Raw genomic sequence first — 27,942 nt, 5'->3', positions numbered from 1 at the left:
TCTCGTCCTCGCCAACCGTGTGTGTGTGTGTGTGTGTGTGTGTGTGTGTGTGTCTTATTTGCATAGTCTGAAACGCATAACAAGCCGTTTGAGTCGTTTTACCACCTGGACACACAATAGACACGTTTCACAGGCTCAGTGTGGTTTAGTGCCGTGACGTCGGTCCAACTCCATCTGAGGAAAAGTCGAGGGACATTCAGAGAGAGGAGGTATGTTGAAACGCACACTGCGACCGACTCTAAACGGACAGGGAACACACATCTATGTAGAGTAACACACACACACACAGGGTGAGTACTCATTCTACTTCTGCCGTGATGGGTCAGATTCCTCTCTGGGAGGAGCCTGGTGTCTCTCAGCCAATCGGAACGAGCGGAAACAGGTCAGGTAGCCGAAGAGGACCTCAGAGAGAGCAGGCAGGCAGGGCAGAGCAGCCACGCACGGCAGGAGGTAAGCGAGGACACACACGCACACACACACACACCTTTAACTCTGTGAGATCACAGTTCCCCTCGGAGCCCATGGATGTGCTTTGGTGCATGAACGTGGACCTGCCAGCACAACGACTTCTGTGTGCGTCTGGGAGTGTGGAGTGTCCCGGCGGGGATGTGGGGCAAGGCCATTTTAGTCGGCCACATTGGGAGACGGGTTCGGAGGACTAAAGTCTCGGGGCTTGTGGAAGATCTGTAGCCATACTTGTCATTATATGCAGACGGGTTCGTGTTGTTTTATGGTTTGGTCGGTTCAAGAGCTTCAGTAACTCTCTCACTGGAGAATAATGTTGTAATTACAACCTGAAAAGAGGATCAAATCTGAGATGATCATCATGAATATGTGTGAATACCAATTTTCTAAGACATGAATGCTATTTCTTTTATGCGGTTTCGTTCTTAACTTTACACTGTAACTCTGGCTTAAAAAAAACGCCTGAAAGTGAAGAGATCCAAGTGGCCCGGCGCTGCTCTGTGACAATGTTTTGGTCACTCAGCGCGTCCATGTGTGTCTAAGAGTGTGTGGATGGAAAGCAGGTCCCTTCTGTGTAACACTCCTTCTATTTATAGACGGAACAAATCCCAGATATGAGCGGAATCCTTCCACCACTTAGGAGAGAAACAGGGCGCAGAGAAGCAGAGCGGAGAGGAAACAAGTGTGTGAGAGGAGGATAGAAAGTGTAAGCGAGCAAGCGGCCTAAAGTCACCACACCGCTGTGTCCTGAACCGGGACGTCAGATCTGATTTGTTCACGCGTGTCGGAACGCCACGTAGATTTACGTCACTGTGACGTTTAGCATTTTGTGCTTTTTATGAATTACAGTCTGTTTCCAAATTTCCAATAACATCCAGGACTGTGTTTACTGAAGAGGCAACTCAGTGGAACTTTGATGAGGGTTTTCATTAAAGAACCACCAATGAATTTATGTGTAATTTCCTACCGGCCCCCAAAAACCCATTGGTTCCAAACCTTTACCAGCACAGTTTAATATTTTGGGAAATAAACACTATTAGAATATCACCACTTTCATGTCTGTGCGCTGAATGTGAAGTCAGGACATGATTAGCTTAGCGCACCAGCTAGCTGATGTCTTCCGCTAAGCTAACACAAGCTAATAGCCTGAAGGCTGTGACTCTGTTTTGGTAAGAAAGAAAATAAGTTTCTGAAAATGTCAATCTTGATGAATCTTAAATATATACTTGTTAGAATGAGCAAGTTATTGCTGGTTTTACTCTTTTCACAGGAATTTTTGACAATAGGAAAACAAGACCAGTGACATGTTGGCCATTTTTAAGACAGCTATTTCCCGCTCAACAAGTGGCTTGTCAAATTAGTGGCTGCTGTAAAAACCCGCTATGAGCCGCCGTGTCCCTGCTAGTGAGGAAAGGTTGATTCATGCTGCTATTTGTGCAGCTGCACCTCTTGTTGATATTCCAGAAATACCAGCACGCTCTGAAGCGCATACCTGAAAGAGCCTTTTTGTTAGGTGTCAATACGCAAAGATTGCAGATTTAAATAATTCAAAGTACAAGGAATATTTGTGCCGGCAGTTCTCCGTGCGCGTGACAGAGAGAGAGAAATAGCTCGTGAGTCCTTACAGAAGGCGCCACGATGAGCAGCTGCTACTCACGGCCAACACAAATACCCTTTTGTAAGTGCGCGTGTGTGTGTCGTTGTGTACTTCGGGGGGGGGGGGGGGGCGGCCCGGCTTTCGCCCGTTAGGTCAAGGACAGCGGAGCTCTCGCTCTATGTTGTCGCACACACGGCCCCTTAGCAACGGTATCCGAGGACGTCCATCGAACGCAGCAGCAGCGACGGGTGTCGCTTTCTTCGGTCCTCGAAGACAAGACAAGAGGACCCCGGACGGCGACTGGGAACCACTCGGGTGCCCGTTGATCCGTGGAACAAAAAGGGAGGAAGTGGATAATGACAGAAAGCCGGCTACGGTCAAATAAGGAAGAGAGCGGGAAGAGGGTTGACCAATTAATTCCATTAGATGCCGTTGTTGGGGTCGCTACATTTGGCTATTTCGATGGTAAAGATTATTTAGGTTCTATTATTCGGGATTGAGTGCTGTTTCAGACCTTTGCCTAACTTTAATAAAATATTAACAAAACACAACAAAAAGCTATAACACTGCAAATCATTATTTTATGTATTAAAGCAGGTGAAACCCACCCTACAGGCCTCATGTCACTCTACTAAATGCAGAGCTTCTATCCCACGCACAGTGTCGCGCTTTTATTTTGACATTCCCTGCCGCCTGCCTCTCATGAATGATTCAGAGGACAGTTCCTCTACCTGCTTCTACCCGGGAGAGTCGCTAAGCAACTGAAATGCTATCCCGGCCCTTTAAAACCACAGAGGAGAGTCCCGATGCCACGGACACACACACACACACACACACTGAAGGTCTGTGATCTGTGCTTCCTACAGGTCAGTGGACTTACCGGGAGGATTATGTCCAAACCTTCGTCCAACGTCAAGGCCCTTCAGGTAAAACATTTTCATCCGCGTGGCTGTGAGAACTCTTATTTGAAAGAAGTCACGTCAGGTTGTAACTCTTCATTCTGCTGAATAAATAAAAAGAACCACAGGTGTTTCCACATTGAAGCATTTATTGGTAAAGGCATAATAGAGAATTCAGAGTGTGCATAATACAGCATCAAGGCGTCGTTAGTGCGGACTTGTAGCGAGGCAAAGGACGAGGACTCGTTGCTGCGTGTTTGTAAATGGGTTTTGTGTTGTAATGGCTTTGTGCGTGCATGTCAGAGAGGGTTTCTTCCATCTTCTCTCTTTCTTCCCATTGTGCTCGTTTTCCTCTCTAACCACGGGACAGGCATCTGGACGTAGAACTTTTCTAAACATATGTACAGTACAAACATGAGGGTTTCTGTCGCAGCACTCGAGCATCTTTTTCAGTTCATCACAAAAAGGAGCAGCGGTACAGATTTACAATATGAACAATACATACTTTCATTTAAAAAATGAAAAAACCCCTTCATTTTCATGTAAAAATCTATCATTTGTGTTTCAGGCGGTGAAGTTGAAGGGCTTGGATAAATGTGCATTTTATTCAGATTCTCCCATATTAGATGTTGGAGTGAACAAAAAATAAATATCTGCCATTAGCTCTTCTTGTTATAGAGAATGGAAACATGAGCCGTGTGGAAGCAGGAGATCCATTAAAGAAAACGTGTAGTAATGTTACACATTTCTGGCTTGAGGGCTTAAAAAACTGCAAAAACATACAGCGTAAACCTTTGAAAAAAGGCCCGTGCAGAACAATCAAAGTGTCCTTCTGACTCCTGCGGAGTCCACAAAGCAGCGTGTCCGAAAGGAACACTTCTCTGATCGATGAGGGCGAATTAGAATGTGCCTTTAGCGTCTTGCTCAAGGACACTGCAGCAGAGGGGCTGATATTAAACGTTAGGATCAAACCTTGCATTTATTGACGGGTAGAAATATTTTGTGTGTCCCTATCAAAGACGTCCCCGTTCCTCACGAGGTCGGCTCAAAAGACGCTCTCATCTCGGATGGACCATCGTCATGGCTTCAAACCCACATCATTCAAACCTCCGGTGACGTTAGTAGGATGGAGCGATTTACAGCCCATTTCTCTCCGCAGTTCTCAACGGCTGAAGCATTATTTTTTTATAACCGCCGGCAATGAAAGGTTCATTTAATTTCCCAACAATTTAAACAATTTGTGCCCAAATGTCTCCAGAAGGAACGTGGACTTCTCAGATATACACCTTCACTATATTGATATGCACGTATGAGGTGAGGAAGCAGAGTCGAGCCAATAGTCTGCGGGAAATCGGTGAATGTGGTAAATAAGTTTTTTAAAGCACGTTCAGTACGATTCCAAGAAAAAAAAAATCACTTTACATTATACATCACGATTGAAATGATACGTTGCGCTCTAGGATTATATAAATGAGGTGCTAAGTAGCGACTTAAAGCATACGGGCACGTCTCACATCGTCACTCCACCCGTTGGGTGGCGGACGGCTGTTTTGAGGCCTTTTGAGCCGCGGCCATCTTGGATCGCGCCGGCCACCACGTTGTTGTTTTTTGCTGGATGTGGCTCCAGACCTGTCAATCACAGCAGGCCCGCCCACCCTAAAGCACACGCTGCTTTATTAGACTCAGCGTCATTTACTAAATCACCACCCACGGTGTCGCATCTCAGAAACAAAAACCGTCTCCTAAAAAGACAAACTACAATTTAACTTTCCAATTTATGGTGAAATAAAACACAACGTCCTCCGTGAAACACAACGCACTCCTTCTCTGTACAGCTGTACAATATCAGCATATTTACAACACAGTGCAGCACAATGCCAAAGAAACACACATCAAATCATCGACATCAAGTTAGCAGGCAGATCGTTGTGTGTGTGTGTGTGTGTGTGACCTGCTTTTTGTAAAGATGCAAAGCCCTTTTTAAGGACAGGAAGGGTCTGGGGTTTTGTGAGGAGAGGTGTAGGCTTACAAATAACACACACACACACACACACGCACACACACACACACACACACACATGCAGAGACGCACAGACAGGTCATTTGTTTAAAGTGTTGAAAGCATCTCATTGGCTCCTCTCGCCGTCCGCCAGGCTAATTTGAACATCCCGATGGGAGGTCTGCGTCCAGGGGCGGGACATCCTGTCAAGAGGAGAGAGGAGACAGTAGAGGCAGAAGAGGTGAGACAACGCAGCAGACACACACACACACACACACACACACACACACACACACACACAAAGATAAAAGAAGAAGTTTATCGTTTGTGTGCAGAATTGTATAAGTAATCTGAGTGGAATATTTAAAGCGCTGAGCCACATAACCAAATGTGCACCGTCATGTTTTACTGCTGTATTATATCAGCATCTTCACTCACAGCACTTTGTGTTTCTACGGACACCCGAGAGGGACGATGCTGAGAGAAGTAAACAACATGAGTTAATTACGGCTCTGATAAAGTAACTAAACAAGGAACAACAACACACTCTAAATATTATAATGTACAGAAGATGAGAAATTAATGCATTCGAAGAAGAAAAGAAGATATATCAACCTGCACCTGCTATAATAATAAGAATAACAACAAAGGTATAATTATGATCATAATAATAAGGACATTGTTTGCTCAGGCCCAAACGCCAGAGGAGCCCCGCGCTGCCGCCCCGACGCCGGAGGAGAAGAAGGTGTTGCCGGGCGCCGTGAAAGTGCCCGGTCCGGCCGTTAACCTTTCAGAGCTGCAGAACGTCAAGAGCGAACTCCGATGGGTCACCAAGGACTAACATGTAGGTGCCCCCCCCCCCCCCCCCCCCCTGCTTCATGTGGAATAACGATGAATGTTTCCTCACTCTATAGGGGTTTGGTTTGAGTTTCTCTCTCTTGAGATTTCGGTCTGCAAGTTAGAGCGTAAATATGTTGTATACATGTGAGATGTGAGATATATTTCGCGAAGAAGAACAGAAAACAAAGGGGGATCTAGAATTGAATTACACGACTTTTGACTTTTAAAATGAAATGGTACAATTTGAATACTTTTTTTTATTAAATATAACCTGTAACTCTACTGAAAAGGAACCGTTGTCTAACACATCCTGCCCAGGATTTGTTTCAAACAGTGTGAAAAGAGCAGCATTCCCTCACAGGTGCTTCTGAAGAACGGGGAACTTGTGATGGGATGGTGAACGTTATTTGGATACACAAAATTCCCCAAAGATTCCCAAACCAACAGGCTGAAATGGAAATATATGACGCTGCTATTTTGACTGTTGTGCAAATACAACAAAGTTAGACAGGAAGCAACAAGACGAGCGGACCAACTGCGTCACTGCTTCTTTGTGAAGCATTCAAATCCAGAGAGGTGGAAAACTGTGAACAACTGTATCCAAAGAGTACAGGTACTCACAAAGCCCCTTTACTGAGGTGGAGCACTGATACCACACTGCTAACATACTCCATCCAAACTGGTTTTGGTCATTTCTTCCTGAAAAAATGATAAAATATTTTCCAGATTAACATATTATGAAAATAATAATTGTTTGTGGTGAGAAAGAGGTCACAAAGTGAGAAATCTCAGCTGAATCACCCCAAATTATTCACTTAACTGTCATTCAAAAGAAAGGAAATCAACAAATATTAGCATTTGATAAGCCAAAATGTTTTTTAAATATATTCCTGGGTCGCATATAAAGACACTAATATATTCACCTGTGTACGTATGTATAATTTAGAGTTTATATCCAACAAAGTGCAATTCACACACAAATACATTTTTCTGCCCAGGGATGAATACAATTCATGACTAATTACATCAAAATGGTCGTCTGCGAGACGCCTACAAAGGGCAACTGAGTATATTTAAAACATTCAAATTAAATTCATAAGTAAGTTCCTGGTGCAAAGCAGAGATGTTTCACTCTGCACATTAAGCGAATCAAAGACGTGTGTTTTTAATAAGGATGACGTGGAGTTTAGCGCTTAATTTATTCATTCAGATGTGAAACTAATAGACAGTTAACAAATACTCGCAGTGATCACCGCTGCCACCGGGGGGCCCCGGTGCTGTGCGTCTCCTGTTTAGGTCAAGTGTTGATGGCTCTGTGTGTGGGCGGGACAGTTTGAGTCAGGCTCTATATTTACTCCTTATAAGTGTGTGCGTGTGTGTGTGTGCGTGTGTATGTGTGTGTGTGCGTGTGTGTGTGTGTGTGTGTGTGTGTGTGTGTGTGTGTGTGTGCATTGAGGGGCCAGGCTGCGCTGAGACTCAGCGGGACACAGAAACCACAATATCCAAACACAGTGTGCTGCTCGGCCCTGCCCAAACCACGTGGGCGCGCGTGGGAGGGAAACAGGAGGCTGGTTCAACATTTTAAAAACGTGTTTCTCTGAGGGAGAAAAATAACAGGTTCCCAGTGTGTATCCACACCGGCAACGTGGTCAAATGACTCTAAAAGGTCGGCAGGCGCCTACGACATGTGCCTGATACGTGCTTTCAGTGGACACCATTTGTCCCAGAATGCAACTGGGCTCCTCTCAATTGCAACCCCCCCCCCCCAAAAAAGAGAAGAAAAGCACAAAAAGGTGGTGAATATTAGCTTCTATTTTCTCTGTGGGAAAAGTTGCACTTTGACATCCGTCAGCTCAAAAGCCCAAAATATGTAAAAAATGTTATTCTTTATTAATTGCAGAGCATGAATACGTAGCTGTGGATTACCTCATTTCAACGTGAATTAAAGCTTTACAGACAGAGTAGCGTTCCTCTTTTAAGCCTCACCGTCCGCGTAGCGTCTATTAGCTCGTTGGCTCCGTCGGCTCGTCTAAAACTAAAAAATGGCCGTTGAGGGGAGATCAGGACAAAGTGCGGAGGGGGGAAAAACCCGGTGACCAGATCGCCCGCTCCCCTCGCCTCTCTCACGGGTCAGCAGCAGTGAGACAGTGAAACTCCTTTATCTGCCTCTTTCCTGCAGGACGAAGCCAGGCGGAGAGGAGGAAGGCGGACAATCTCTCCCGAACACGGACTCCCCCCCCCCCCCGCTGCCGCCCAAGACTCCAGCGGGCCGCAAACTAATCCCAGCTTTGTGCGAAGCCAACGTCTGCAGAAAGTGTCCAGCGTTCAACCCCGAAGCCACCGGGAAGCAGGCGTCCACTTATTGTGGTGCCCGAATGGGTTAAAGGCACTGCGTATTTATCCATATCCGTCCCGTCAATCCAAACGCTAAAAATGTGTACGAAAAGTGAAATGGGGTCAAGGTAAAGCGGGACGTTCGGGCTCGTCTCTGCTGCGGGACGGACTCCACTCTGCTTTGGACCTTTAGGAGTGCGTGACTTGTGTTGCAATAACAACCATATTATCTGCTTTTATTTTGTTTTGGGGGGTATTTTGAGGTCTGAAGAAGCTGGTTTTGATGGACAGTTGACAGGCATTTAAGGAATGTGATTGCCCCTTTTTTCTGTCAAAGAACTCCAGCTATTCAGCACTGATTTACACTCATACACTATTTCTATTAAATTATTCATTTCAACAGTGGCAATAATGCGATGGGATTCAGGTTGAATAGGTTTTTTTGAAAGTGGGAATGTTTTACTTGTTTTATTGATATGATTCCAAGAAACTGGTATTTTCAGGAAAATGTTACAATAAAATGAAATGGTTCTGAAAACGGTTCTATTCATTACTTCCACAGTACTTTTTTTAATGAAATCTTAAAAAAATATACTAATTTAAACTGCAATATGTTCGGCAGAGTCCAGAATCAAATGATCCAATTGCCCTGAAGTGTAGGTCACATATTAACGGTTCCCAAACATTTGGGATCCACTGACTTGACTGAATTCTGACATGATGACACTTACGCTGCTCAAAGGAGATTATTTTGTGGCACTTTAGGCTTTAGGAGTTTTCAGTAAACACGGTGTCACGTAATGGACACATTGATGAAAAAAAACATCAATTCAGGCAAAATTAAATACCCTGAAACGACAAAACCAAATTAAAACACAATGCCCGATGGAAGATGTTTCCCAGGGTGTCTTTGAAGTCTGCTTTGAAATGAGCCTCGATATTTCCATCTCTAATACTCTCATATGGTGCGCATATGTAACAGGTATTTACGTGGGTTTGAGGGAGTCGGGAGGGGGGGCATCTTTGTGCTTAAAGTCGCTTTGATCCTCCAAATCCGACTGTTTCATGAAGGAATGCCGCATCAACGGAGCGCACCCACACACGTGATCCCAGCAGATATCCCTCATCACATCACACACACACACACACACAACAGCTGTAGCTAAGTTTAGCCTCCATCGGGTCACAAAGGACAGAGGAACAACCACACACACGGGACCCCACATTGTTGAGAACAGAAGTCGGTTATTTCCTCGTAGGTAAACACGCTTGACCTTTTCATGGACCACATGGAGTGGAGTGTGAGCCAGAGAGCAACGAAACCACCGTGTAAGTGTTGTTTACACGTTAATGTGCATGTTTCAGAGGAGCTAAATGAAGCGGCCCGGCATCAAAAACAAGCATTCATTGTCACTCACACCACCGCATAAAAATAATAACATGACATCAGTCTGCAGGATTTCATAGTGTCGCAATAAGGTTAAATGCCTCCCAGAAGGGCACGGCTTAGTCTGATACCGAACGCCGTGCGCTACTCATGACACTCGTACAATCTTTTGGCGGCTTGGCGAAAACCCGGCCAGCCGCGACTGTGTTTTCCTTTCCTGTCGCCATGGCAACCAGGGCCTCCAGTCTGCAGAGCTGCGAGCAGCTGTATTTACCGGTGAGTTCATCGGCGGGGTCGGACGCTAAAAAACCGCACCGTGTGTGTGTGTGTGTGTGTGAGTGTTCCGGTGTGTTTAGCCGTGAATCCGCTCGCATTCGGGGCGCTACTCCGTCCCGGAGGCGGCGAGGAAAGGGCAGCGGGCAAACACCAAGCCAACAAAGCATCACAGACAGAGCCAGGAGGCTTTGGGAAGGGGCAAGTTTGAGGGCCAGCAAGGGATGAGGGGGAGGGGGGGGGTAGTGGATTGTGTTTATGGTTGTAAGGGGGTGTTGGTTTCCCCTTATCATGGTGTCACATGCCAACCGCTGCAGACACAGAGCAGAAACACAGATGGAGCGACCTCGACTGGGGAAGCGCACTTCACCTTTTCCTCTCAACCCCGTCTTTTCCCCCATCATTTCCTGCTCTTTGCTTTCAACAACCTCTTCTCCTAACAATGTCCGGTGCTCTTTCCGTCAGACGTTCTTTCGTGCAGCCCGACATCTTCTTTGACACCACTTTCCTGCTTTTAACGTTTCCTCCTCTCAAGTTTTTTCTCACCAATTAATCCTCGGCAATCTCTCTCCTATCGCCTCTTATCTTTTGGATGGATAGCTACTCCCTCCTCTACAGTTCCTCCCAACGAAGCGGACTTCTCTCCGGCTTCCAGCGCCTGCGCTCTCAGGGAAACATGTGCGACGTCGTCCTGGAGGTCGACGGTGTGTCTTACCCGTGTCATCGCGCCCTTTTGGCGAGCTCCAGCGAGTATTTTTGGGCTCTGTTTGGAGAGACCACCGCGGAGAGATTAGCGGGCTCCATTAGCCTCCCGGCGCTAACACCTGAGGGTTTAGACACCGTTCTGGACTTCCTGTATTCCGGGTGGCTCCGCATATCATCGCCTACACTTCCTGTCGTCTTAGAGGCGGCCAGGTACCTGCAGGTGGAGACCGCCGTGTCCATATGCGAGCGCTTTATGACGGACGGTTTGAACAAGGACAATTGCTGTCGCTATGCTAACCTGGCCGAGCATCACGCCCTCTCAGATGCCCTTGAGGCTGCCAATCAAACCATCGCTACGGAGATGCGGACGTTGGTGCAGGAAGGCAGGGACGACCTTCTCGGGTTGAATATGCAATCGCTGATGGCGGTGCTCGATGCCGACGAGATACCCGGCGTCAAGGAGGTGGAGCTCGTAAAGCTGGCTCTGGATTGGCTGGATGAGAACGGGCCCCTCCCTCTGCTGAAATCCAACCTCCTGCTGAGTCACCTGCGCTTCGGATTGGTCGCCCCGGCTGACCTCAACAGTCTCAGCCACAGGGCCATGGCCACGCCTCTCATCAGGAGCCAGCTGACTCGGGCCCTGGAGTACCACGGGCTGGGTTCAGCGCAGCCCATCCGGCAGAGCAAACAGTCGACGCTCAGGGCGTCGCCCAACCACGTGCTGCTCGTGGGCGGAGGACGCAGCCCCGATTGGCCGGAGCAGGAGATGCTGGCGTTTGACCCAAGGAACAGGACATTTTCCCCCCTGAGCTCCGGCGTCCCGCTGCGACTGAGAAACCACTGCGCGGTCTCGGTGGGGGGTTTCCTCTTCGTGATCGGCGGGGAGGAAGCGAACGGGGGAGGCGACGACGGGGCGAGGCCCCCCGCCGCGGCGACATCCAAGCACGTGTGGCGCTACGATCCACGTTTCGACCGCTGGGAGGCGATGGAGCCCATGCTGGAGAGGCGGGACCAGTTCACCTGCTGCGCGGTGGGCGAAGCCATCTACGCAATCGGCGGGCGACACACGCGGCCCGGCGACGACGCTCGCACATCCGTGGCGTCCGTTGAGTTTTACGACCTGGCCACCGGGGCGTGGAGGAGAGGGGCGGCGATGCCTCGCCCGCTTTACGGCCACGCTTCCGCCGTGCTCGACAACGGCGTCTACGTGTCAGGTGGACGTTCGTCCAGCCAGGGCGGCAGTAACCGCGGCGACCACCAAGAGGGCCGTGGAGACAGCAGCCGAGAAGTCCAGTTCTGGGACCTGAAGGGCAGAGTTTGGGAGAAGCGAGCGCCCATGTCCATCGGCAGGTTCGGGCACCGCATGGCGGCGGCCCACGGGTTCATCTACGCCCTGCTGGGGATGTACGAGCCTTTCTGCGACATCGAGCAATACGACTCGCGGTCGGACCACTGGACCCGCCTCCGTCCGCTGCTCACCGGCTCCTTCGACTACGGGATGGCGTCGACCCCGGCGGGGAATCTGCTGGTGTTCGGCGGGAGGAGGTGGAGCGATGGACGGCAGGTGATAGTGAGGAGCGTGTTGGAGTACGACACGAAGACGGATCGCTGGAGAGAGATCTGCCAGCTGCCCAGACCTCTCGCTGGGGCCGAGTGCACGCTGCTGCCGCTGCCAGGCTGAAAGGGCGCGCGAAGACGTTCACGTCCGCGAAGACTGGAACCGTCTCACTTATGGTTGAGACAAAAATGAACAGAACCGAGCCGGTGTGAAAACATTTATACCGAAAACTAAGCTAAAAACCAAGAGACAGTTAGCTTAGCACCATTACCGTAGCGTGATTTTAGCACTTTGGCTTTTGTACGATTGTGCAAGTTACATTTAACATACATTTTACAGTGCAGATTGTGTGACCTACGTGCAAAGATGTGCTTTTTTTCCCGTCTTACTCGTCCTTAACCTGAGCCAAGCTGTTCCTCCACATGTTGTGGTTCCACATTTTGGGAAATAGACGAATCTGCATGTCAGAAATCACTGGCAAGTTTGTGGTTTAAATATGGAGCTAAACGAGGAACCGGTTACCTTAAAGCACCTTTTGTAACAGTTATTTTTATGAGCTTCAGAGTCGTTTCTAGGCTCATTCTCTCACCCTTCAATGCGAAGCTATATCAATTCAACTAAAATCCAAATCCCTGAAAACACCTGAAAGAAAATCCATTACCATTCCAAATGAATAAAATTAACTGACAAAGTGATTTGGTCTGATATGAGTCTTAACTTTATCTATCATTGAAAACCAGTTGATGATAATTCATCGCTAGGATTAAGCTGAACCTTTTAGGTCCATTTTGAACAGTTGCAAAGAAATGTCAATTAACCATTAACTGGTTTGGAGGGTTAAAAACCGGCAATACGTTTTATTATTTTATGTAATATAGCAATGGACACGTTTCATGTTGTCTGCAGAAGGCGGCACCAACAACAGAATAATAATAATCTAATCAGTCATGTGGGTTAAATGAACACAAGTATAAAACGAGTTAAACGAGCTAACAAATCAAATTTTTACAGCCTCCAAACAGCTTTTTCAATGCGACACTGCACAACGTGTGCACAATGAAATGGCCTCTGCAGTCAGTTAAACTGTAATAAAGTCGTGGTTGCCTGGAAACAGAATATTCAACTGACAGCGTCTGCTGGTTTGAGATCAGCCGTGACAGCAGCGCCGAGGGAACCGGGGCGGGGGATGGAATTGTTCATTCGGGAAAAGGAGCAGACGGAAGTTTCTAAACCGGAGGATCTGTGCTGGTTTGTCACGGACTCTCCGTCCCTTCCAGCGTCGTCGACGTGACGGAAACAGCAGCTGTTACCGGTGTTCATCACACGCCGCCGGCCTCCTCTTCCTCCTCCTCCTCCTCCCCCGTCCACCGAAGCGAGAACAAACCACAAATACACCTCGATCCAAATGCCCACACTTTATTTATCCGCCCCACTCATTTCCGACAGCAACATGTAGAATGATCAATAAATACTCATTATCGTACCATCATTTATAGACATTAAACCCACCTTCACCTCAACTGTTCCGAGGAAAGAAACCCTGATAGAATTAGAGAACATTATCCAAGACACTTCGTTTGCACTGAAGAGCGATCTACCCTATCTACAGATTTCAAACACCAAAAAACAGACAAGCAATATTGTGTTTATACAATACAGACATGCTACTACAACCAACCACGGGCAGCAGCACGGAGAGAGCGTTCGAACTGTGTGACGCGTGTGTTTATTGTGTGCACGATTGCTTTCATAGTTTTGTGCAGCGGCTGTGAATATCAAGCCATATGGCAGCGGCGTACGAAGAACAAACTGTTATATGTTTATTAGATCCATATTTCAACTGCTATGCAAATGTTTCCTCGTGTTCTCTATGTCGCATGCAGGATACACGAGGAGCAAATACACCAAAAGAAACTTTTAAACAGTCATATATAAGTTTCAGGAGATGTTTTGTCATTTTCCCTGCTTATTACTTTAGCTTGTTTCTCTTCTGTGGCGACTCAAACAATCCGGCGTCCGTATTTAAAGTGCTTAAGCCTCTGAACGCCCCACATGGGCGTTTTCAGTCGATTAGACCTCACAGGATGTGGGCCGGAAATTTGAAGAGAACCACAAATCTTTCTTTTATCAACCAATAAAAAATGAGAACGGTGTCATTTGTTAGACCAGGTGCAACAGAGCTGTTGAGGTAAGAAGGATGACAATCAGTTCCAGTCCGGCCCACACAGAGCAAAGGTCTGATCCACCAGATCAACGGAAAACCTCAAAGCCTTTAAAGTCAACTCGACTGATAAAGCCACAGAAAGAGTAAAATAATTCAGTTAAAAAAGTTATATATTGCGTGTAAAACACATCATTTGCAACAGAGGATGAAGTTTTCTATCTTAAACTTCCTATATTCCTTAAGTGGCAAAATATGGATCATTTGGAATGCAAAAAATGGATCAAACAGCTCCGTTTTTTCTTCGACCAGGGTGGAAGATGTGATGGATTCCATTACAAATTGGAGCAGATCCGAATCACATGGCACCAGATGAACTCTTTCAACATGAGCTGCCTTTAATGGACATTTCATTTTGATCTGAAGACGTTTCACGTTTCCGCCAAATCGATTGTGATTTAAAGGGAACATTTATGTCTCGAATTTAATTAAGGAGCTCCAATTCGGGCAGCTGATCCATATCAATGATTTCTTTCTAGGACAAGTGTCGCTGGAGGTAAACTCACCCCGACAGAGATAATAAAGTGACGGGAAACACAGAATACTAAAAACACGGGCCTCTGGATCTTATCATTGCTGTGAGAAAAGAGTGTCAAAAGTGTTGTTAAGACGGCTTTTTCCTTCAAAGTTGTCTCCTTCCTAGAGGTGAGTGTGCACGATTCAGGTCCAGCCCAGAACGGTACGTCCTTCTACCAAACCAGGACGATCCAAAAAAAAAAAATCAAATTGTTCTTTGCTCTCACACTCACTGCACAGAAAATATCATCAAGCATGAGGCTTGATAGAACACAACGCACGTCTGTGGGACACTGTGGATGGAACACGGTGGCACAGCGGCGGCTCCTGGAGACACGACCCTGAAGGTCTTTGTCCGCGTCAGGGAGGAACCAACTGCCGAGAGCCGTCCAACGTCAGCGCTTTGAAAGAGCAAACGGAAGCAGACGCGCGACACGCCGAAAGATGGGTCAAAGGTCCGCCCCCGAGCCGGCTGGAGCGGCGCACGTGACACGAGGGCCACGCGGGGCCCCAGAGAAGGCCGGTGCGCCCGTGCACGGCATCGGGACGCGCAAAGGTCCGTCGCTGGTCACAACCCTGACGCGTCAGAAACGTCCGCTGCTGCTGGTTCGACTGGTTCCACACGCGGGAACCAGAGATGACAGCAACTGGAGCGTCGTGTGTTTGTGTGTGTGTGTGTGCGTGTGTGTGTGTGCGTGTGTGCGTGTTGCGCTCGTCAGACGTGGGTCTCGATGTAGGAGTGCGTGTGAGAGAGCGAGGGGGTGAGGGGGGGGCCGGGGTCTGAGTCAGCGGCCGAGTCTGGCTCCTGAGAGAACAGCTCCTGATAGGCTCGTTTCCACTCCTGGAACTCTGCCGACGACAGCTGGGGATTGGCCAGCAGCCTGTCAATCAGCGCTAGCTCCCCCTCCCTGTCCTATGGGGGGGAGGCAGAAACACAGGGTGGGGGAGGCGGGGGGGGGGCACTTTTTTAGATTTATAATTGCATGATACTTTGAACACTGGAAGCAGAACACACACTTGGCGGGATGCACCAAGTTCTGTTTGTTACACCCGGACTAATGAGACGAGGGAGCCTTCGTAAGGGTCCGCACATCTGGAACCGTTCATATCAATAATTATATATATACATATATTTTTTTTAGATGTGAGCCTTTATCCAGTCAATCAAAATAGCTGGCAGGTGATTTTATGTCAATGGACGGATTTATTTATCTGCTAATTATTTCAGAATAAATTATTTCATGAATTTAAAAAAATGTTAATTTATGAACAGCCTTTACCCACCAGGGACGTTTTTCTTCATCTGATCAATTCACACGAAATTAACATTTTGACCTGTTATTTTTTTTTGTCATGAGTATTTTCACACAGATAACAAATGTTACGCAGCGTAAAAGCAATATAATTTTTATATAACATTATAAACTCCCTTTTATAATGTTTAAACAGGTCCAAGGCACATATCTAAGGCCAAGGATAACTTCATTATGTTGTTCTAACCTTGACAGGCAGTATTCCCTCCTTCTGTTTTTTCCTTTCACAGTAAAAGCCCAAGACATTTAAAATCTATAACTGTAGAAACTGAAGTTATATTTAAAAGATTTTTGGCTAAATGAAACTAGAATACCTTCCTATAGCTTCGATGAATTCAACAAAAATTTTACCTCAGTCAGACCGCCCGACGCTGCTCTGGTTAAATATGATCTAATTTGTCTTTTGTCTGCGCTAATCTATTCAAATCTTGTCATTGAAGGGTTTTGTATCAATGCCAGTAAGAACAGATTTGGGAAATATATTCGCAGGAGAGGTTTTTAGATTGTGTAAAGGGCTTATTGTGGTAAATATATATAACATTATGCTTATGAAAGGTAACAAATAAATCAATTTTGACGGATTAAAGGCGCAAGGAAAATATGATTCACACAAAGACAACGTGGTGCAGTAATGGATCTGCCAGGGTCACACGGTGTGGTGTCTACTGAAGGCTCCCATTATTTCACAGTATACTTCATTCAAAATACCCCCCCCCCCCAAAAAAAAAAGAACAGACAGTGAAAGAACATGTAAGCTCCTCCAGCACAACTTGCACGTGCAGCCAACGCCACAAACCATCGCAAAGGAGCCACCATAGCTAGGGGGGCACAAGCGACAAAGAGCCCCCCCCCCCCGACCAGCCACGCCCACTTACACGCAGGATGCAACAAAGATGCAAACTCCACAGAGACAGAAAAGAAAAACAGCCACAGCAAAAGAGCCATTCACAGGCGCTGAGCCCAGACCGCGGACCCCGAGCATGAAGCCACACATGGCTGCTTGACAGAACAAACCAACCCAACCAAAACCGAAAGGGACAGACCGGGACAAAGGACAAATGAAACCGACCAGACAGAGAGCGGGAATGTGGGAGTCGGGCTCAGAGCGTCATGGTGTATTACAGCCAGAAATGCACATGGGAGTATATCGTCTGATCCATTTCAGCCTGTTGAATGTGGTTTTGTGCATTCGGGTGAAAAATGCAGGCCAGAGAAAGTACACGATGACAACGGCAATACTTTCTGTGGAACGTGTATGAGGAACATTTTCTGTGTGAGGAACTTTGCAGCAAAGCGTTCTGAAGAAAGATTCCCAATCAAAAGGGTGAAAAACAAATACAACGGAGGGATTCATTTTCTTCTGCGACAGATCTGCGACGAACCGGAGATATGAGTGATATAAAGATGTTCCTGCTGTTGGGTCATTGAATGGTGTGACTTCCTATACGTTGTTTGGCTGTTTGACTCCTTATTATCTCATCTAAGTCTCGTACAGACGTCTCTGAGTCGCATTGGAAGGTGTCAACAAGTAAATCACTGCCTGCTGCTTGTTTTTTTTAAGTTTTGCATTTGAGGGAATCTCAATTTCGAGAGACGAGTTCACAAAAATTCAAAATTGCAATTATTTAGCCAGATTTTTTTCATTAAAACGGTTTGTTTTTCTCTTTTGTGATAATTCTTGAAAAGTACACAAACCAAAAATTTTTGTATTTGAGATTTATTTAAAATCTCTGAATTGCTTTTTTTCTGTGTGATAATGTGCTGATGTGTTTGTCTGCGTGCGCACATTGGCGCCTCCATATTCCCCGCACATGTGTCCCCGTGTGCGGACCAACCTTCAGCGTGGAGGTCAGTATGCGCAGGCGGTGCAGCCGCTCGTTGAGCTGGGGGTCGGCGGCCCGTCGGAGGAACGACTGCCTGCACTCCGACTGACCTCTGGCGTCCGACCCGCGACCCAGGGGGCACACGCCGCCCTGCTCGCACGCCCGGAACAGATCGCCCAGGGAAGCGCCCTCGCTGCCGCCTTCACCCGGTTCGAGGGAGGACAGGGGGGGACAGAATCGCACGGTTAGTGTTGATTTTAGAGCCTGGTCTCGTCCACATATGTCAAAAAAATTCCAATGACATTTGAGTTGTTTTATTATTTGATATCAGAGCGACCGCTGGAGGCCAGCAGCACGCACCTCACCGACTATCATGACCTGTGTCTTTGATGATGATGATGATGATGATAAAGTCCTCGTGTCTCTGTCATCTCCTCTGCTCGACTGACTCGAGCGCGTGACTATTACGCTTTAGCCGCTGTTGTCACCACGGCAACCGGCGCGCTGTTGTCTCCTCAGCCTCATTAGCGACGTCGACGGTGTCATCTTAAAATAATCTCTCTCTTTTTTCGGTCTCTAGTGGCCGTCGCTCGCGGTCGGACACATTCTCCCCTGCTCTGCTCTCACCGCGTTCCCCCGATGCCAGCGACCGGACTCACCGCTGTGCGCGTGCTGTCGTTCTTTGGCGGGGGGCGTGAGCAGCGTGTGCAGGTTGCTGTCTCTCGGCAGTGTGAAGCTGCGGGGTTTCCCTCCCTGGGTTGCCATGGGAATCAGTCTCTGCATCGCCATGGGCAACGGGACGTTCCTCTGCGCGGGGAGGGTGTAAACGGCTCCGGCCATCATGGTCCCGCCGCCCGGACCGGGCTCAGCGAAGACGGCGTCCTCTGCCACGCAAAGACAAAGGAATTAGAAATATTTATATAATTATATAAGAATATAAGAAATAAGTGTGGAATGTTTTTATAAGGGACGTAAAAAACAACTGAAGATTGTCAAAACTAAACCCTCTTTATCATTGTTTCTGATACATTTTGAACTATAGAAATACACAATTAAATAAATGTATTTATAAATTCAGTGTATAGTATAGTTTTCTAGAGTTAATCTAGTTAACCGCTTTGTGGAGTGTTGCCCTATTTGCAGGAAGACCATCAATCACACAGACTGCAAAAGTACAACAGACCTGCACTCTACATTTGTCACTGTCAAATATCCCCATGCTGTTCGTATCTGTGCAGCTCGCTGTGTCACCTTAAGCTCTGTGGCATCTTGGAATGTTATATATATATATATATATGTATATATTTATACATATATAGATATAATCAGCAGGTTGGAGGCATGAAGCGTCTGGTGTGTCGGTACCTAGGGGTCCGGTCTGCAGGTAGTGCAGCCCGGCCTCAGTCAGCGGGGTCTCGATCAGGTCCTGCCAGGACCGTCTTTGGGAGGACGAAGATCGGCCCGGAGACCCGGTCTCGCTGCTGCCCCCTGTAGGACTTGATCGGTACTACAAGAAACAACATGTTTCATGATTTAGATTGTATCGCATGTGCATGCAGTTCTATGGAGACTTAAAAGAGCAAAATCCAGAAGAAGACGGATCGTATTGTATCCACAAAAGCATATAAAAACATATCTATTGCTTTTTTCTAAAGTGGATGCTTTACATCCCTCATGGTAACAGCAAATTTAATAATGTGTGTAAACTGATAAGCGGTCGGTGAGATATGTGACCAACGGACACACACACACACACACACACACACACACACACACACACACACACCTCCACAGCTTCACATCTGTACTGCACGTCGCTGCTGCTGCTGCCGCCCGGCTTCCTGCCGCTGTGCGTGGTGCCGCACCCGAGGGGACCCGGGTGGTACTGCGGCTCCGCGGCCACCGCGGGGGCCTCGCCGCAGAGGAAGTCCTCCTGGGAGGAGCGGGAGCGGGACGTCTCCGTGGAAGACAGCCGGGTGGTCCGGCCTTCCAGGTAGGCACTCATCTGACAGACGCAGATGGGAGAGTGAAAGTGGGGCTGACGTCAACTGAGCACCGGGCCTCATTCAATTGTTACATCACACACACGGGAAAAAGGATTTGATTCAGCGAGGAGAGATATTATTATCATCTATTTGAAACATTGCCGTGCTAGCTGCTGTTTTCTTATCCAACCAAAGAACATACAAGGCTTTTGATGTGGAGCAAAGTAGCGCGTGGGCCGATTGCAGCATCGACTATACGAAATTTGGCCCCCACCACTCCCTGTATGCTAAATTAGCAATAACTTAAAACGTTAAAATGGACTGCGGAGGAGCACCGAGCGTCATTATCGCCTTCAAGTACGGCACGTACTTTGCGGGCGTGCGGGTGACTCACCGATGGAGGCCGTGGGTAGGTATCGTATGGAGGTGGGGGACTGTCCTGCTTGGGGCTGGAGGTGGTGTCCTCCTCGTGTTCACTCTCGCTCCAGTAATCTGCAGGAAACCCACACACAGACAGGTCAGACGCGCCGTCGGTCTCCATCGCCGTGGGAACGTCACCGGGGGGAGGAGGGCCGCCGCTCACCCTGCTCCTGGCGTATCCTCTCTCGCTCCGCGTAGCCGACAGCGGCCATGTTGAGGCGACTCAGCCATCTGAGGGCAAAGAGGAACATTACATATGTTACATGTGTTAGGATATCACAAAAAAAACAATGTATCTATATATAAAGATTGATGTAGTGAAAATTATTTTTGTCTTATATTTGTGTCAGTTTAATGTAATTTTTATCTTGTAGTTTTGAATTTTGGAAACTCAATTCTTTTCTCTGTTTTTTTAATATCCCCTTTGTGCTGATGATCACTAATTATCACATTATGTACGTTGTTTGTATAATCAGTAAAAACGCCACAGTCCCTCTTTTCAAATCCAATTCAATCGTTAGGACATTTTTTTTTTTCCTCTTTGAAATGATCACATTCACAAAATCATTATGTAGATTACAGAGAGGTCTTTATGGAAATAGTCTTGCAAATGCAGTTTTTCATACACGCCATTGTCGTTCTTTTCATCATCAAATAAAAAACACCCTCGTTCGGAGCTTCGGGGTTCGTGAAGTTGCGCCGCTTCGCCCTTCGCTGTGACCTTCGCTGTGACCGTCATGCGTGTTTAGCACACGGCGCTTTACCTGTTCATGTCATCCACTCCATCTGCTGCGAAGTAGAAGCTCTTGACCTTAGGGTGACATGCTTTGAAAGCACTAGAGAGACATGGGGGGGGGGCAGAGTGAGTTATTTTTGCCTTTAGAAATATGCGTGTACAAACAGGCTGTTTCCATCATGGACTCACTACTTCTTGCGACATTCACTGGCCCGGTCGATCTTAAACTCTGGAAGGCTGACGAAGCCCTCGGCCTTTTCGTCCTGAACCGGAGGAATGAAATAAGACACAATAAGCTGAGGAGCGAAAGCGCCAGAAAAGATAACGCCGGGTGATTTTGACGTGGTTTATTTCCCATAAATTATAACTAAATTCTTTCACATAAAAAACGAACCCACCTCCTCATTGATGTACCAGTACAAGCAGTTGTCCTTGAGGACAAACCAGTACTTCTTCCACTTCTGGGAAAAGTAACCCTTGGCGTCTCTCTTCCTCCACAGCCAGCCCTCGCAATCCCCTCGGCCCAGCGCCTTGCAGGAAACACGCCGCCGGCTCAGAGAGGCCAGACTTCGTCCTGGAACCAAACGCAGGAAACATGAAGACGGACGGCGAGAATACAGGAAAAATCACTGCGAGAGAGCGAGCAAACGTGTGATCGCTCTGGAGTAGTGTGAATAAAATCCCAGAAGGCTGCTGCACTGCAGTAACGTGAGAGGTGCTTCGTAAAAAAACGGCCTTTTGCTTCACAACGGTCTTTCTACCAGGAGGGGAATGCAGGTCAATTATCCGTTTAATTCTGAGGCAGTGGAAAGATCCACGTACAGGGAACATCTCTAAAGGGAACAACTCTCCACCGCACGAGGAAGCCAAAGCTCAAACGCGTAGTATGAAACGGGCCGAAGTCGAGGAGGACTCAGGTAATTAATAAGTTATGTTCTCTGAGGAAACTACACATCCAGAAAATGGGCGAAAACCTTTGTTTTCAATTCAATTCCTGTGCAGCAGCTCCGCGCTAAAGGTCTGATACCATCACTGGTTTAACTTTTGGGTTTGAGCACTTTTTCATTTTAGAAAGCGAAGACGGCCCGAGCCGCGAGAAAAAGGTGTAACTAATAATCCATTACTTGTTTGATAAGAAGGCTAATGTATGAATCATTATCGCCCCGTGCAATTTTAAACTTTGGGTATCTGTAAACAAACAAAGCTGTTTGCCCGACAAAAAGCAGATGGAGCCGAAGCTTTGGGAGCTCCTCGCCTCGGCAGATGGTGAAACGGGCGAAAGAAAATCACTTCAAACACGTTTGATCCTCGATAGCGTGGCGAAAGGAAAGAAAGCTCCGGTCGAAAAAAAAGGCAAAGAAACTGATAGCGTTGCAAAGGAGCGAAGTCATCCGTAGGAGAGGAAGCAGAAGGGTTGAGGGATGAGATGAGATGCTGATCATCAGGACCGTCGTCCCATTTGTTTGAGAGAAATCTGAGAAATGTAGGTTGCACCTTCACAGCAAGATAAAGAGCAAAATAACTGGGTTTCCATGGAAAACATACGCCTCACATACGCCATGTGTAAGATGAGCATGATGTGTTCAAATGCAAATACAGTGGCCTCTGCACCAAAATGATAGAAACAAAATTAACAAAAAAAACAACCTGCATTGAAAGACGCTAATGAAATCCCATCTAGGCAGAGTTATATAAACTGCAAACTTTCTCAGGCGAAATATGGAGAGAATCCAGATACGTTGTTCAGTGTCCGATGCATTAAAATGTTCAATTAGTAACAATCAGAGGTTTCTGTCAGTGAACGCACAGCAGGTCAGCCGCACATGTTAAGTGGTTACAAATTGACTTTTCATTGAAGTGCGAGACTTCAGGGATGAAATGAACAACATTTGCATAATAATGGTTTCTGCACTAAAAGTGCACTTCTCAACTTATTATGCAGAGCAGAATATTCTATCTTCATAAATTATTGCTGGATGGGAAAGTTGTTTACCGGCAAGAACATAACAGATAATTATTTTTCCGATAAAGAAAAAATAATGCATGTGTATTTATCTGGTTTAATATGGAGCCGTTTATTTAAGATAATTTCCTTTTGGTTCTGCTTGTGAACAAAACCTGTCAATGCATTTGGTCTCTAATTGGTGCCGAAATCAATGTCTTTCCCTTAAAACTAAAAAGGAACTTATTAGCAAATCACGGCAGTGTAAAAATTAAGATAAGCTAATAAGATAAGATCATTGGTTGAAGTGGAGGCGGCGTCGGCTCAGCATCCCTGAGAGAGACCAAACCGACAGGTGGCTTCTCCGCTTACCTCGGTTCTTCTTCCTGTTCTTTGCCTGCAGAGAGGAGGCCTGTTGGTAGGTCTGACGGAGGGGCGGGGGGGTGAGAGGAGGGAGGAGAGAGAGAGAGAGAGAGAGAGAGAGAGAGAGAGAGCAGGTTGTCAGCATGAATCAGTGGCTTTTGTCTACTGCAAAGGATTCTGGGACATAGGAGATGACGGATGTAAGCGGGCGGACGAGAGGAGGCAGAAGAAACGCTCCCTCGTTATCTCTCCCTCGCAGAGACGCACACTCCTATGGGGGGGGGGGAGCAGGGGGGAGGGGGGGTCAAGCTTACTTCAGCAGCTCTGGCTCCTCTAAACTTAGAACATATAGGGCGTCCAGGTGAAGGGAGGACGTGAGGACGTGAGGGAGAGCAGAGCCACGGGGGGGAGGAGGGGGGGAGGGCTCTGGGATTAAATATAACACAAAACACGAAGGACGAACATCTAAGGGGGGGCGGGGGGGGGGGGGGGGGGTTTCAGGGTTCCGTAGGCCCCCCGAAAGGAGGGGCCGCCTCTTTCAACTCCACTCCACGTGTCGGCATGTTCCAGGTGTCAGATCAGTGACCAGATCAGCCGTGATGTCACAAAATTACGCGTGTCCGAGACCCGGGGCCCCCGGGGGACGGGGGGGGAGGGGGGGCAGTCACAGCCCCGCACTCAGCAAGACGTACGACGAGGGCCCGCCCCCTTTAATGAGGAGGCAACTGAGGGGAAGTCCGAGCACTTCCATAACCTTGTTTCATCTTGAAGCTGCAATTTGTAGCATTTTTTACTTCCCCTCTGGCAAAACATCTGTTGCCACACGCTTATTGTTGTGCATCATTGTTGGGCAAAAAAAGACAAGAGAGACTCACGTGATAAACGGAGGCGGCGTCTCTGGGTGGAGAATCCCTCTGATTTGTCTGGAGGACATAGTGGGAGGGGCTTTGGCTGTGGTGGCTCCGCCTCTTTGCGCGTTTGGCCGTGTCGTTGGTCCGTTTCCCCGGGCGGGCCGTGTGGGAGGAGTAGTCTTCAGAGCCGGTCCTCTCGTCCACGCCGGACAGTCCCACGTAACGCATCAGGGTCGCCTCTGGGAAATCGAAATGTAATCAACCAAGCGCATCTGATGCAAAGAAATAAATACTTATATATTCAAAAAGAAAAACAGTGACGAAATCTTCACATCACGCAAGGCTTGAATTAAGTTCCTCCAGTAGAGTTTGTTCCTTTAATTAAAGCAGCATCAGAGAGCTAATCGGTTATTCTTGAAGTAGATGGAGCTGTAAAAACCTTGATGTGATCAATCTGATTTGGGAAAATGAACCATGTGTTTCTGAAATTCCCTCTTTGGTTTCACTGAATGTTCATCGTCCCGGGTGTTGATTGCACAAAATTCGGCAATTACAACTACAAACAAGAAACTTGTCATTGCCCTCCAAAACCAAAAAAAGACTACTTTTGGTTTATAGTCATCCATCTAAAACTATTACACACGACGCCGCATTGGTCGTCTGCTGAATAATCAAAAACGAAGGACAGTTTGGGAAGTAGTGGACACGGTAGACGTGATCAGGACTGACGGATCCACGTCTTCTCGAGTGACCGTCACGCTGCTGTGAGAACAACGTGTGCGTGCGTGAGAAAGTGCGTCTGTCTGCTCTGCTGTCTGTAAGTCGCTTCCTTCTCTTCTTTCGATTGTCCAACTTCCTCTTCGTCTTCCCCACCGGAGGAGGGAACTCTCTCCCTCTCTCTCTCTCTCTCTCTCTCTCTGAGCGGCTCACCCTGTCCTCCTCTGGTTGCTAGGCAGCGGCCAGAGGAAAGTGAGACTCATAGAAGAGCTGCTGTCAGCGTCGCCATGGCAACTGCGTGAGTGATTCAGGTGGAGGTCAGGGAGAATAGTCTTTATATTTGGTTGTTTCTCCCTCCTCCGCCTCCTCGGGAGTCTCTTTCGTTCTTCCTCCCTTCATGGCTGCCTTTCATCTCCTCTGCCTTTGTACCAACTCTTATTTCCTCTGTGATGATAATCACAGGGAGAATTAGAGGGAAGGGAACGACACACACACACACACACACAAACACACACGTATGCACTCACCTCTGCGGTTTTCTCTGTTGAGCTTGGCCGGATCTTCATAGTCGCCCACCCAGTTACACTCCACAGGCATGGAGATGGGCCTCAGCCTGCCTGCAAGCACACACGATCACAAACGTAATGCTCCCCATGGAGGTTTCGCACCCGACGACGGGAGGATTAGGATTCTGGCCATGTTAGTTTTTTTTATTTCATGAAATGTGTCAACGTTTTAGGGCCGCGTGTTCTATTGAGGCGTCTGAGTGACGCCTCGACGACTGCCGTCATATTTCGTGACACCCTTGAGAACAACAACAACAAAAAACCAGATTTGAATGTTGTGAATCACTTTAAAGGAATACAAATCGGGCAGTACTTGCTTTCCTTGGCGTGCGGCAGGAAAGAGATCAGACGGTGCAAATGCAAATTGCTTACTTTATTTTCCAAAACGAATCACAACGTGCAAAAATGCAGAGCGGTCGCATGTTGGCTCAGGATTTGAATTTGAATGCTCTGAATAAATCTTCACTTTTGGTTCATGGCCTCGGGGCCGGCAGGTGGATTTCCCGTCGTGACCGTTTTTCTGAAGCGCTTTGCTGCAGCAGAATGCGACTGAACCTTTGGACGTGAGCGTACCGTACGTGGGCGTGGTGCAGTACGCCGGCTCCTCCTCTTCTCGCCAGTGGGACTCTTGATCCAGGAAGGAGTTGGGCGACTCGGAGCGCTTGGCGACGCCCACGCCGCCGTGGCTACGCCCACCCTCGTCTCCCGGCAGGGTTCCTGTCTCATCTCTATGGCGACAGCGGGGGCCGTTTTACGGTGCGAACACTTCATCGCGGTCAAAGCCGTGCTCGGATTTAGTTTCATGGAAAAGCGGCGTACCTGGGTGTGTACGGCTCAGCGGGTGGGGGGGGGATGTAGAGGTCCTGGATGGCAGAGCTCTTGGTGGGCGTGCCCGAGGGCGTGGCCGAACTGCTGCCGGGGCTTCTGGTTGGCTGCAAAAAAGATTCATTTAATACAAAAGAATTCACTAAACTAAAGGAACCTCTACGTGTGCATCTGTACGTCTCTCATTCTCTTATCCCACTTAGCTTCATATGAAAACTTTTTTGGCAAAATCAACATTTTGGCATGACGGCATTTGGTATTTGGTATTCACATCAAAACCGGATTAAACAGGGTCGACCAAACGCATTAAAAAGCCCCAAACAATCCTTTCAGAGACATGACGAGATTTCCTACATTTCCCCCTTTTTGTGTCAATAATCAGCAACGATTTTAACGATTTCTCGATAAAAATGCAATCATAACACGTTTATTTTACATTGTTAGACTTCACGAAGTGTGTCTACGGGGCGCAGGTCCCCGTTCACTTTGAATAGGGCGACGTCATCAGTTGCAGTCTGTATATATTTCGTATGTATCACTACGAATTTGTATCTTCAAGATTTTCGTATACATTTTTACCAACAGGTTTTGGAGATCAGGCTGCCCAGTCGTGCCTACGAGTTTCCGTTGGCGAACGATAACCGGGGCCCAGTCTCCTGACCCATTTACGAGCCTTGCTCGTAGTCCTACAGGGAGCGGCAACGCTGTCGGGAGCTATGTGGGCCGGCGCGGCGCTCTGAGACAAGTCTATTAAAAGGTAGAGCGGGTCCCACCTGCAGAGCGAGGGGTTTCCAGCGCATGTTCTTCAGCAGGGCGGGGGCGGAGCTCAGCGTGCTCTGCGGACGCTTCTTCAGGGTCAGGGACACGACGCCCTTATCGGCCCTCAGCGAGCCGACCAGGTTGCGTAGCTGCCAGCCCACCTGCGGGGCCACGGGAGAGGACGTGGTCAATATAAACGTTATATTTTAACATTCAGCCGGTTTGAATTGTTTCCACGTCGTGATTGGATCTGGTTCTTGTGTGCGAGGCAAGTGGGTGTGGAGGTGGTGAGTCTATGTATAGAGCTTTGCTGTGATGTAACCTGGCCTCAATTTGAAAACAAGTGCAGCTTATCATGTAAACATCTTCTTTTTCAGCCGCGGTCTCCACAAAGCCGTGACAAAAGTCTTTTTAACAATTCCCCGAAAGAAACATGGCTGCTCTGCGCTGATTAGAACACTGTTTTTCTTGTTTTTACCTTTACCCGTATTATTTCTAAATAAAGCAGACACGCCATCTTAATTACATTTCCCAGATTGACCTTAGTTCTGATCATAATTCAGGGCGCAGGGAAGGTTGAAGGAACTGATTACACTAATTAGAATGCGTGCTGTGTGCGCTCTGGAAATGAAGGGAACAATTTGCAGCGGTGATGGAAACAGACTCGCCCAACCACGAGAACTCAAGACACGTAATTGCTACATGGCTTCAACTCCAAATATGATTGACAGGTTTCATTATTCAAGTGCTGGATAAACACAGTAAAAAAAAACACGATTTTTCATTGGAAAACTGGATAGAGATTCACTATTCAGATGAAGCTTTTACAGACTAAAAAACACAAGCTT

The 27,942-nt window shown here is 47.5% G+C and overlaps 3 protein-coding genes across 4 annotated transcripts in view; 2 read left to right on the top strand and 1 right to left on the bottom strand.

The window, feature by feature from the left end:
- The first annotated feature begins 112 nt into the window (after positions 1-112).
- On the top strand, positions 113-8,672 carry smpx (small muscle protein X-linked). Its single transcript, XM_040166770.2, has 6 exons — positions 113-209; positions 327-450; positions 2,929-2,988; positions 5,115-5,201; positions 5,652-5,804; positions 7,980-8,672. Exons 3-5 carry the CDS (start codon positions 2,953-2,955, stop codon positions 5,799-5,801), a joined length of 273 nt encoding a protein of 90 aa, XP_040022704.1. The 5' UTR covers positions 113-209; positions 327-450; positions 2,929-2,952; the 3' UTR covers positions 5,802-5,804; positions 7,980-8,672.
- Positions 8,673-10,115: 1,443 nt separating this feature from the next.
- Positions 10,116-12,752, top strand: klhl34 (kelch-like family member 34). Its single transcript, XM_040166768.2, has one exon. It carries the CDS (start codon positions 10,387-10,389, stop codon positions 12,178-12,180), a length of 1,794 nt encoding a protein of 597 aa, XP_040022702.2. The 5' UTR covers positions 10,116-10,386; the 3' UTR covers positions 12,181-12,752.
- Positions 12,753-13,457: 705 nt separating this feature from the next.
- cnksr2a (connector enhancer of kinase suppressor of Ras 2a) overlaps positions 13,458-27,942 on the bottom strand; it is a 28,205-nt gene continuing 13,720 nt past the window's right edge. The window contains exons 9-24 of one of the 2 annotated variants that reach the window (XR_013454167.1): positions 27,109-27,255; positions 26,330-26,442; positions 26,084-26,238; positions 25,472-25,561; positions 24,252-24,466; positions 23,386-23,437; positions 21,470-21,645; positions 21,261-21,334; positions 21,100-21,171; positions 20,499-20,566; positions 20,310-20,407; positions 19,717-19,935; positions 19,296-19,437; positions 18,291-18,814; positions 17,943-18,130; positions 13,458-15,707 (exon numbers count right to left, since the gene is read on the bottom strand). Coding sequence is in view for 1 of the 2 variants with exons in the window: in XM_078096188.1 (XP_077952314.1) it covers positions 15,510-15,707; positions 17,943-18,130; positions 18,590-18,814; positions 19,296-19,437; positions 19,717-19,935; positions 20,310-20,407; positions 20,499-20,566; positions 21,100-21,171; positions 21,261-21,334; positions 21,470-21,645; positions 23,386-23,437; positions 24,252-24,466; positions 25,472-25,561; positions 26,084-26,238; positions 26,330-26,442; positions 27,109-27,255 (2,232 nt within the window). In the remaining variant the exon portion in view is untranslated. The remainder of the gene's footprint in view (positions 15,708-17,942; positions 18,131-18,290; positions 18,815-19,295; positions 19,438-19,716; positions 19,936-20,309; positions 20,408-20,498; positions 20,567-21,099; positions 21,172-21,260; positions 21,335-21,469; positions 21,646-23,385; positions 23,438-24,251; positions 24,467-25,471; positions 25,562-26,083; positions 26,239-26,329; positions 26,443-27,108; positions 27,256-27,942) is intronic. The other variant, XM_078096188.1, reaches the window with a different exon arrangement.

Source organism: Gasterosteus aculeatus, chromosome 21, assembly GCF_964276395.1.
Source record: "Gasterosteus aculeatus chromosome 21, fGasAcu3.hap1.1, whole genome shotgun sequence".
Lineage (NCBI taxonomy): Eukaryota > Metazoa > Chordata > Actinopteri > Perciformes > Gasterosteidae > Gasterosteus > Gasterosteus aculeatus.
The sequence above is the reverse complement of the archived record's forward strand: the minus strand, read 5'-3'. Positions and strand labels throughout refer to the sequence as shown.

What these genes read in the sequence shown, in the direction of transcription:
- smpx (XM_040166770.2), top strand. Translation starts at nt 2,953, where the DNA reads ATGTCCAAACCTTCGTCCAACGTCAAGGCCCTTCAG. An exon ending in CCAACGTCAAGGCCCTTCAG is followed by an intron (nt 2,989 to 5,114) that starts GTAAAACATTTT and finishes GCCGTCCGCCAG; the next exon opens with GCTAATTTGAACATCCCGAT. An exon ending in AGACAGTAGAGGCAGAAGAG is followed by an intron (nt 5,202 to 5,651) that starts GTGAGACAACGC and finishes TTGTTTGCTCAG; the next exon opens with GCCCAAACGCCAGAGGAGCC.
- klhl34 (XM_040166768.2), top strand. Translation starts at nt 10,387, where the DNA reads ATGGATAGCTACTCCCTCCTCTACAGTTCCTCCCAACGAAGCGGACTT.